Raw genomic sequence first — 10,099 nt, forward strand, 5'->3', positions numbered from 1 at the left:
AGTAAAAATCAAGTTTTAAGTTTTTAAAATAAAATTTGATGATTAATTAAAAAAGTGCATTCATATTAAATGGACTGACTGATAAAATATCTGAGGCTGTAGGAGTAAACAGAAATAACTTTGTGGACTTTATAGGTAAAATCACATAATAAAAACATTTAAAATAGAATTTCTCATTGCAATCCCAGCTGAGCCGGTTTATGTGTGGCTTGGACTCGGATTTTCCGTTTCTTTAAGTCAGACTTTTTTTCTGTTTGATACGAGGAGCCCAAGTTTTCTCTAACTCGGCTCAATGGCTCGCTAGCCGGCTCCTTTTTCCTTCTTGAACTACGAAACTGCCATTACTATACTTACGCAACAGCAGCCCTAATTTATTCGTCCGATCGTTTCTTCTGCCTTCAGTCCCTCAGCCCTCCAGCCGTCGACGGAACCGCCGAACGGGTAGGTAATCTCGTCTACTACTTCATCTCTCTTTGTGTCTTTTCTTTTATTCTCCTTCCAGCCTAGTCTTCCCCGACGGCGGTGGAGGTGTTTCGTTAGCATCCAGAATGCGGCTAGCATAGTTGGCGGATCTTTGAGGAGCCTTTCCAGGCCGGTTTTATTTTTTTTGTATTTTAGAACAGGAGAATCACAGGTACATTGATCTAAAATATTTGGGTGTTTCAAAGATTGAAAAGGTTTGATGGGTTTTAGTAGGTTTCTTCTTCTCTGTTTCAGTAGGTTTCGGTGGGTTTTTAGATTCTTTGGTTTCAGTCTCTGCCTTCTTCCTTCTCTGGATTCTTATTTGTGTTTCTGGGTTCGAAATCTTTGTTTCTCTTTTTTTTTTCCCCCTTTTTCTTCTTCAAAATGGATTTTTCACCCTCTCGGACCATTTACAGCGGAAAATCCACATGGTTGGTCTCATCTTTGGAATAGAGGGGGAAATCGCCCCACTTGGGATAATAGATCATTTGGATATTACGGTCTAGGATTTGGGAAGTCTTTACAATGTCCATCTTATAGGAGTTTGAGGAATGCGAAATTATGCAGAAATGTAGTATTTATAGGTAAAAAGTTAAACAATTTTAGTAACTGTGAACTGACAGTTAAAAGCCAGACTAGGCTGACCTCAAGCAATGCCTTTTTTTGGGCTGGCTCTAGAAAAAAAAAAGAAAAAAAAAGTGAAAGAAGAAGATAAAGAGGAAGAGAAAAGGAAAAGAATACGAAAAACAGAAGAAGAAGAAAAAAAAAGAAACGAAATAGATGGATAGTGAAGCAGAATACTTTTTTTTCTCTCCAACAAGCACAATGTACTTAGAATTGGATTATCTCCGTAATATTTCCATGCAAAGCTCAGCATATCTCTTATTTATCTAAAAACAAAAAGAAATGAAGCGTTGTTGTCATTGACATTTCAGCAAACAGTCCATCAATTGCCCATTGACAGCTCAAGTTTGCACTTCTTCATGGACTCTGGAGCTCAAGCATTGTGAGTACTTTTTAGAGGGGATGATCTTATATGTAAGATCAGAATCATTCATCACAAATATACAGTCACAAAGCATAGCAACTTTTTGAGTTGATATCACATGAAATCTATAAAGACTCTTCTGTCAAAACTTAGAAGACTAGATCTATGGGTCTGTTGAACTCCATGGCGTGTACACAAGAAGGAAAGGATTTCAGAACTGATTTCCATTAAAACTTGATTTCCCCATTTCAAATTGTTTTATTTTATTCTTTCAAACAAAACTCTGGACTAAGCTTCATTGGATAAAGCTTTAACTTGATTTAGGACCTGTTAAAAACTTAAACAGAACATTTGAAAATGAGAAACCATATCTGGAAATGAGAGAAAATGAGAGATTGTATGGACAGAAATTGAGAACATGGGAGATTTGATAGAAAGAAGGGCTCTAACCTCAGATTTGCCTCCAAATCCCTGATGAAGAGAGCAGAAGGGAAATACTCAACGCCTTCTTTCAGATATAGATTAGATTAGAGAGAAAAAAAAAAATACATATAATGACAGAAGATTCCTAAGAGGGTTTTAGAGAAAAAAGACAACAGAAAATTAGAAATAGAATGGGATGAGTCACCCCAACTGGTTGGGATGAGTTTCTAGGGGGAAGAACAGAGAAGAGAATCGTAAGGAGGAGAAGATGCCACATGAAGAGGGTTTTGGAGGGGAGGTCTCTTGCAAGGCAAACCGAACAACTTGATGGAAAGTAAAATTTCATCCTGAACGGCATAATTCACTTTCCATTGTTTTAGGGGTGTTAGTGCACTTGGAATGTAGATCACCTAGAGAAAGGGAAAGTAAAAGTGAAATTTAATTCTAGGGTGATATACTTTCCCTAGATAATGTACTTTTTTGAGTGTTATATATATTAAAGAACAATCTCTAGCCTTATACTGCCTTATGCATATTACTTTGGATTTTTTATGCCAACTAAATGAATAAGTACAAAGTCTTTTGTTGTTTGGTAAAATAGCATGCATTTGCAGTGTGACTAAGCCATTATCAGCTCATATTTTGGTAGTCTCTTTTTTTTTTTTATAAAGATGTATTTATATTCACAAGAGAAATTGCAAAAGAGGAGGGAGTAGATCCTTGGCAACAAGCGATTGTAGGGTAGTTCCCTGCTTGGCAAGCACATCTGCTGCTGAATTTGCCGATCTTGGAATGTGAAACCAAATACAAGATAAAATTGAGGTAGTTTATAGAATATCCCGACACATGTCCCAATGGCGCCACAGGGGAGGGGATGCACACTCACACCATCCAATGACTACCTTCGAGTCCCCTTCGATATGAAGGGGACCGTTGCACTTTTCTTTGAAAACATGGAGCCCGGTGAGGAGGCCATGAAGCTCAGTTGATGTAGAATCGGATATTCCTAAAGGGCCGGCATACGAGAAAAGTTAATTACCAGAATGATCTGAAATAACCCCTCCGAAACTAGAAATCCCGGGATTACCAAGAGAATGCCATCAAAGTTCAACTTAAGGTAACCGGGTTCAGGAGGGATCCATTCCTGCATAATTGAGACCTTTGTCCCAGAATGCATCATTGCCAAATTTCTCCAGTTTTCACGGATAGGGACACCCACAATGGAGGAGAAAGACTTCTTAGTCAGGAGCCAAGAAGAAATATGTCCCACCACTCGGTCGATCTGCTGATTCACTTTTTGCATCAAACTGCCTTCGATTGCATTCATTCCAAAGCCCCCACGGAATGAAACTAGCATAAGCAGAGAGCATTAATTTTCCGAGGCTAGGCAGGGGAGTACCAAGGAGTGACTTACTGAAAGAGACCAGATCTGCTGCCATGCAGAATTGCGACTCCAACATACTAAGAATGGAAGTCCACACTTTCCATGAGAATATGCATTGTAGCAGAATGTGGCTTGTGGTTTCAGCTTCAGTGTTGCAAAGAGGGCACATGGGGTCGATTGAGGGGTGACCTCTTCTTCTAAGCACATCTGCTGAGAGAATCTGGTAATAAAATAAAAGGCATATTATCTGGAAAAGAAGGTCTTTTCTGCTAAGTGATTCACTTTTTAGTTTTAGCGTTACCAATCTTCTCTTCATGTTCCTTTTGTGTGTTTTGCACTTGTTTTTTCCTTATTTTATAGTGTCATTTTTTCCTTCAGTAACTGCTTGGGTTCTTTATTGGCATGAAAAACCTTGTTGGGTGGAGAAGATCTGAGGTTGATTGTAGATTACATTTGGCTTCAAATAGGCTGTTTGCTTGCTGTCTTGCAACTACGGCTGAGAAACAAGTTTGCTAGTCAGTTATGGATACTAAAAAAGGACTGAACTAAAGATTATTACATAAAAAATTAAGGCTCCTTACTGAAGGATTTGTCTGTCGAATCAAGTAGTTTCATAGTTTCTTTTGCTGAAGTAGTTTCCTCTGCATTGGCATGTGGATCTATGTAATTTGCAGTACAAGGGATGACTTTTTTTTTTGTTGGATAAAATATCTTACTTTATTAGAAATTGTGAAACTTGGGTCCAAGGTTCATCCCAAAATGAGTATCCAAGTTAGGAAACCTTTTTTTATTTCAACTAATAGATCCAAGATCTTTATATTGATTAATCCATATGAGACTATTCTTTACCACTCTTTCTTAGGTATGAGTCTTCTTTGTAGTTCCTTCACGTGGATAGTTTGGGTATAGGCCCACATACGAGCACCTGCCTCAAGAATTTGGGTCCAAGACCTATCCCAATATGACTAGCTAAGTTCGGAAGTCTCTTTCCCAACTAATGAACCCAATAATTTTCTACTCATTGGTCCATATAGGACTTTTCTTTAATAAAAATTGGACATTTAGTGAGACCTTTTGCAAAAGGCATGAATCATTGAGCTCAGTTACTCTGGCAGTGGATTGTATTACACCTGAGGAGGTGGAATCAAATAAACCACAATGAGAATCAGTATGTGTGATGTCCCATAAAAGATTATCTTGCAGTCTTTATTCTTCCTTTTTATTTTGTGTTTTTTATATTTTTTTTTATGGATGGCAATTTTTTTTATGTTGCCACTGGACCTTGTTTTTATGGAATTCCTGGTTTAAAACTTTAACGGGTTCTTACATGATTCGTTCTTTTTCCATCTTCTTCTTCTTTTTCTTTTCTTTTTTTTTAAAAACTCTCTCTGTGTGAACTGGGCGGGAGAAAGAGGGAGGAAGAAACTTTTCTTTTCTCTTGAGATTCTAAGCATTTTCTTTCCGCATCTATTGTCTAGGCTACTGCGAATTGAAATACAGTTACTGCATCGATTTGCTGCATTCATGTATTAAATACATATGTGTGATTTTTCAAAAACTTATCTGCAATTTAATTTAGGAAGACCAGAGTAACTCCATTATGTGTAGAAGCGCTGTCTTTGTGGTTACACCCAATGTGAATAAATTGCTCTTTTGCAGGTATTTGATACTTGTGAGCCACTTTTTTCTGGTTGAGTGATATATTTCCTTTTGGATGTGTTTGGGGGAAACACAAAGCTGTTTCTGTTTAGTCTTTCTGTAACACAAAGATTTCTATTGCATTATTTGAAATGTTATTTTTGCAATTGACAGTATTTAAGAGGTTGTTGTACAACATTATTACATAGAAACATCTTGAATGAGATTTCCATCTTAGGGAGTCGTAATTGCATTTGTACAATTATTCCTTTTCGTGTTGTATTTAAACCTATGCATGCTGTGTGTAGCCACCCCAATGCTGTGCCTTGATTGGTTCCTCATTATTTAATGTCACTTATATACCTTTTTTTCAGGACTTTAGTTTCAAGAACAGAATAATGTCATCAACATATCTCCCTGCAACCACTGATTCACTTGCTCAGGCTTTAGAAGCCAAAGATCCCAATGAATCCATTTCTATCCTTTACCGCATACTTGAGGATCCTTCATCTTCATCTGAAGTGCTACGTATAAAAGAACAAGCCATCTCCAATCTCTCTGACCTTCTTAGGCAGGAAAAGAAGGCTGAGGAGTTGAGAAGCCTTCTTATTCTGTTGAGACCCTTCTTTTTCTTAATCCCTAAAGCCAAAACTGCAAAAATCGTGCGGTCAATTATTGATGCTGTTGCCAAAATCCCAGGAACTTCTTCAGATCTGCAGATATCCCTTTGTAGAGAAATGGTGGAATGGACTCGTTCAGAGAAGCGTACTTTTTTGAGGCAGCGAGTTGAAGCAAGACTTGCTTCACTTTTGATGGAAAACAGAGAGTATTCAGAGGCCCTAAACCTGATCTCGAACCTAGTGAAGGAGGTGAGGAGACTGGATGATAAACTTCTTCTAGTAGACATCAATCTTTTGGAGAGTAAGCTGCACTTCTCTTTGAGAAACCTACCAAAGGCAAAATCTGCATTAACAGCGGCAAGAACTGCAGCAAATGCCATTTATGTCCCTCCAGCACAGCAGGGCACCATAGATTTGCAAAGTGGGATTCTTCATGCAGAGGAGAAGGATTACAAGACCGCTTACAGTTATTTCTTTGAAGCATTTGAGGCTTTCAATGCACTTGAGGATCCTAGGGCAGTCTTTAGCCTAAAATACATGCTTTTGTGTAAGATAATGGTGAATCAAGCTGATGATGTGGCTGGGATAATCTCATCCAAGGCAGGTCTGCTGTATGTGGGGCCTGAACTGGATGCGATGAAAGCTGTTGCTGATGCCCACTCAAAAAGGTCGCTGAAGCTGTTTGAAACTGCTTTAAGAGATTATAAAGCTCAATTGGAGGAAGACCCGATTGTTCACAGGCACTTGTCAGCCTTGTATGATACTCTATTGGATCAGAATCTCTGTCGGTTGATTGAGCCTTTTTCAAGTGTTGAAATTGCCCATATTGCTTCATTAATTGATTTGCCAGTTGATCATGTGGAGAAGAAGCTCTCGCAGATGATTTTGGACAAGAAGTTTGTTGGTACATTGGAACAGGGTGCTGGATGCCTCGTCATATTTGACGATCAAAAACAAGATCTCACATATCCAGCAGTATTGGACACTATTTCCAACATGGGGAAGGTTGTCGACAGCCTTTATGTGAGGTCAGCTAGAATAATGGTGTAAAAGATTTAGTCGCCCTGAACTCTATGCGAGCTTTTTGGTTCCTTGTTGTGATCTTCTTAACCATGGGCAAATTGACAGTTCTCATTTCTCATTCCTTGGAGTTCCTTTGCTACTGTTGTCTTAATGTATGAATAGATGACTACAAACTTCAGAGTTGGTTTCCTTATGCTTCTTTTCTTTATTTTTCTTCTCTAATTTTTATACTGTCATCTTTACATAGTCTTCTCAACTGCATGGAACCGTTAGTGCTTGAACTCTAATCACAAGGTAGAGGATTCAAATTTCAGATTCTGTTACATGGTCTATTAGGGTCTGTATGGAACTCCATGGAAAATAAAAGAAAATAAAAGATAATGATAGTTTAATTATTATTTTTCCAAAAAATAGTTAGTGAAAAGGAGAATTTGATTATTATTTCATTTTTATTAACTGTTTTTTGAGAATAATAATGGTTAATTTTTTGTTTTTTTCTAGGGTTTCCAGACAGATTCTTATTGAGCCGATAAAGGATTACCCCAAAACAGAAAATTTCTTACCGGGTACAGTTTTTTTTTTTTTTTTTTTTTTTGAATAATGAACCGACTTGAACTCGCAGGTTTGAAATTAGAAAAATTCTCCTGTTGAGTTAGATACGATGGTAAGACAATTTTGGACAATCTTCAAATACATATTTTCTATTACTATATTTCTAAATGTGATTGATTAGATGTCATAATTCCTTACACGATTAAATTACTAACTAATTACTTAAAAGGCTAAATGAGTCAATTAAAATTTAAAAATGATGAGTAAAATCTGCATGAAAAGGAGACACTAAGCCTCTCCTTCATTTGTTCTTTTGGACAAAGAGGGCAACAACCTCCTTCTTATATCCACAAAAAAATGGCAGGGAGGGGTGCCTCTTCTCCTCAATTTAATATTATTTTTATTTTAAAAAAAAGTAATAACAAAGTTTTCTCAATCGTTTGTTAAATTCTAATTACAAAATTGCATTTGAAAATAAACATTTAATAGGTCGTAAATAAAAAAATTGTAAGACTTTCCCTAACAAAAATATTTTATCACCAAAAAAGTGGATCAAGGGGGAAAGATTGTTCTCTTGGATTAATTTTCTTGGAGGAATTAATTCTTGGTTTTATTTTTATTTATTTATTTTCTCCCCAATTTGATTCCTTTCATTGTCGTTGCACAAGAATCATCCCTCCCAAGCTGCTCCCCTCTTGACAATCCAATGACGACAATCTTCTCTAGTGAGGTTAGTTTTTTTTAGTTTTTTTTTATTTTTCTATTTTATGTGGTGATTATATGCAAGCACAAGGGGAAAGGGAGAGAGAGAGAGAGAGAGAGGTGGTATAGGACTGCCCTAGGATGAGATTAATCATTAATTAATCTATAATATAGTTAAATAAGAATAAAAAAATATAATTGAATTAATTTAAATATAGTTTAACTATAATTAAACTTCCTAGTAATGCTTGAGCAATCTCATACAACTTATTCTTTGAGCTTTAAAGCATTAGGGTATATCTCTGTTCAATTCTAGGTTGAGATGTGCTAGAATGATTGCGAAATGCATTCAATGAAAATTTTAATTAGAAGTGAGCATAAGATTTTGGCACCAAAGATCAACTTACTATAATTGAACCATTTAAGCCATCCTTGAATATTTTCATAAATTGAACCATACACCTTAAAAATCTTCTCTATGGTGTGTCTTGCCTTGATGTGCTTGTACATGCTAGCTTGTACGATGATTTGAATGTATAAATGAATTATGTTCCTAGAGCTATGAGACTTTGGGTATGTCTCAAACTAGCTACATAATTGACTACGTAATACACCCATGTAAAAGTGAAACTTCATCATTTGATAGAAAATTGAATCTCTCTTAGCCATTATAATTTTGGCCTCATGGTAAATTTGGCAACTTTACCATCTTGAGCTTAGAATTTAGTATTTGATCAAAATTCAGATTGAAAACACTCATTTGGCACTTCATTTGAGTGATTATTGTTAAGTTAAGTAGCCTAATTAACGCCCTACGCTGAGTTGGTCGCGGATATATTAACTATTGTTTCATTAAGGGCAATGTGGAAATTTTACTCTTGTATCGCGATTGCTCTAATTTTCTCTTCTTAATTGAGGGGCACCGCTATTAGGGTTTGCTCTTCTTAATCCGAGGAGTATCTTGAGTTTCAGCCCAAGAGGTTAGAGAGAAACACCTGTAAGTGTGTGATTTCTCTTGTAAACTATTTCATCTTCATAGTGGATCACTGTAGCAACGAAAGATAGAATGTAATCTCACCTTGAGGCGAACTTGTATAAATCTTGTTGTTTGTTTTCGTGTTTTTTTTCCTTTCTTCCATGATTATTATTATTGTTCTTGTTAGTTTGGAATTAGAGCATTTAATTCCTAACAAGTGGTATCAGAGCTTTGGTTCGTGATTGAGAGCAATAACTAGCGGAGAAGGATCGTCACTAGGGCTCAACAAGTTTGATAGTATGAATTTTACGTTATAGAGGATGCAAATCGAAGATTATCTGTATAGTAAAAAGATGCATGCACCACTTCTAGATATGAAACCAGAAGGTATGAAAGATGATGAGTGGAATCTCCTCGATATATAAGTGCTGGGAGTAGTCCGGTTAACACTATCGAAGAAAGTCACAATGTGGCATTGGAGAAAACCATAGTGGGGATGATAAAGATTCTATCCGACATGTATGAGAAGCCTTCCGTAAATAATAAGGTACAACTCATGAAAGAACTCTTCAATTTAAAGATGATAGAAAATACATCAGTTGCATTGCATTTGAATAGGTTTAGTACGATTGTCAATCAATTAACATCCGTTCAAATTAAATTTGATGATAGGTTCGTACTTTAATTCTTTTGGCGTCTCTACCAAATTGTTGGGAGCCTATGAGGGTTGCGGTCAGCAACTCTGTAGGCAACGAGAAGTTGATCTATAATGATGTTTGGCACATCATTCTCATGGAGGAAGTTCATAGAAAGGAATCCAGAGAATCGTCGATATCTAATTATGTCCTAAGTGTCGATACTAGGGGCAGGAACTTCGAGAGGAATTCCAACAAGGGCAATGGTAGAGGGAAGTCAAGGAATGGTAGAAGCAAGTTCAAATTCGGAAAGAATGTGGAATGCTGGAATTGTGCCAAGTCTGGTCACATAAAGAAGAACTGCAGAGCACCGAAGAAGGATGAAAAGAAAAATGATGCGTAAATGCGGTGACTGAAGAGGTACAAGATGCTTTACTCTTTTCGGTTGATGACCCTATTGACTCTCAGGTGTTAGATTCAGGAGCTTCTTTTTACACCACCACAAATTGTGAGATCAAGGAGAATTATGTTGCTGGAGATCATGGGAAGGTGTATCTTGCTGATGGAGAACCTTTGGATATTGTCGGTATTGGTAATGTCAATTTGAGGATGTCAAATGGGACAATGTGGAAAATTCACAAGGTGAGACATATACCAAAACTGATGTGTAATCTGATCTCAGTAGGGCAACTTGAC

General features: G+C 36.9%; 1 protein-coding gene across 2 annotated transcripts; it reads left to right on the plus strand.

Moving 5' to 3' along the window:
* Window positions 1-385: 385 nt before the first annotated feature.
* Window positions 386-6,784, plus strand: LOC137936403 (26S proteasome non-ATPase regulatory subunit 11 homolog). Of its 2 annotated transcripts, none has more exons than XM_068781048.1 (2): window positions 386-445; window positions 5,270-6,784. In XM_068781048.1, exon 2 carries the CDS (start codon window positions 5,294-5,296, stop codon window positions 6,563-6,565), a length of 1,272 nt encoding a protein of 423 aa, XP_068637149.1. In that variant the 5' UTR covers window positions 386-445; window positions 5,270-5,293; the 3' UTR covers window positions 6,566-6,784. The 2 variants fall into 2 exon arrangements, with proteins under 2 accessions (XP_068637149.1, XP_068637150.1); XM_068781049.1 differs by having other exon boundaries at window positions 396-441.
* Window positions 6,785-10,099: the final 3,315 nt, after the last annotated feature.

Source organism: Aristolochia californica, unplaced genomic scaffold (genome assembly GCF_029961685.1).
Source record: "Aristolochia californica isolate CCGP_79_NKW_82.1479 unplaced genomic scaffold, dmAriCali1.0.hap1 SCAF_7, whole genome shotgun sequence".
NCBI classification, from domain to species: Eukaryota; Viridiplantae; Streptophyta; class Magnoliopsida; order Piperales; family Aristolochiaceae; genus Aristolochia; species Aristolochia californica.

Coding starts and splice junctions, on each gene's coding strand:
- LOC137936403 (XM_068781048.1), top strand. CDS start 5,294: ATGTCATCAACATATCTCCCTGCAACCACTGATTCACTTGCTCAGGCT.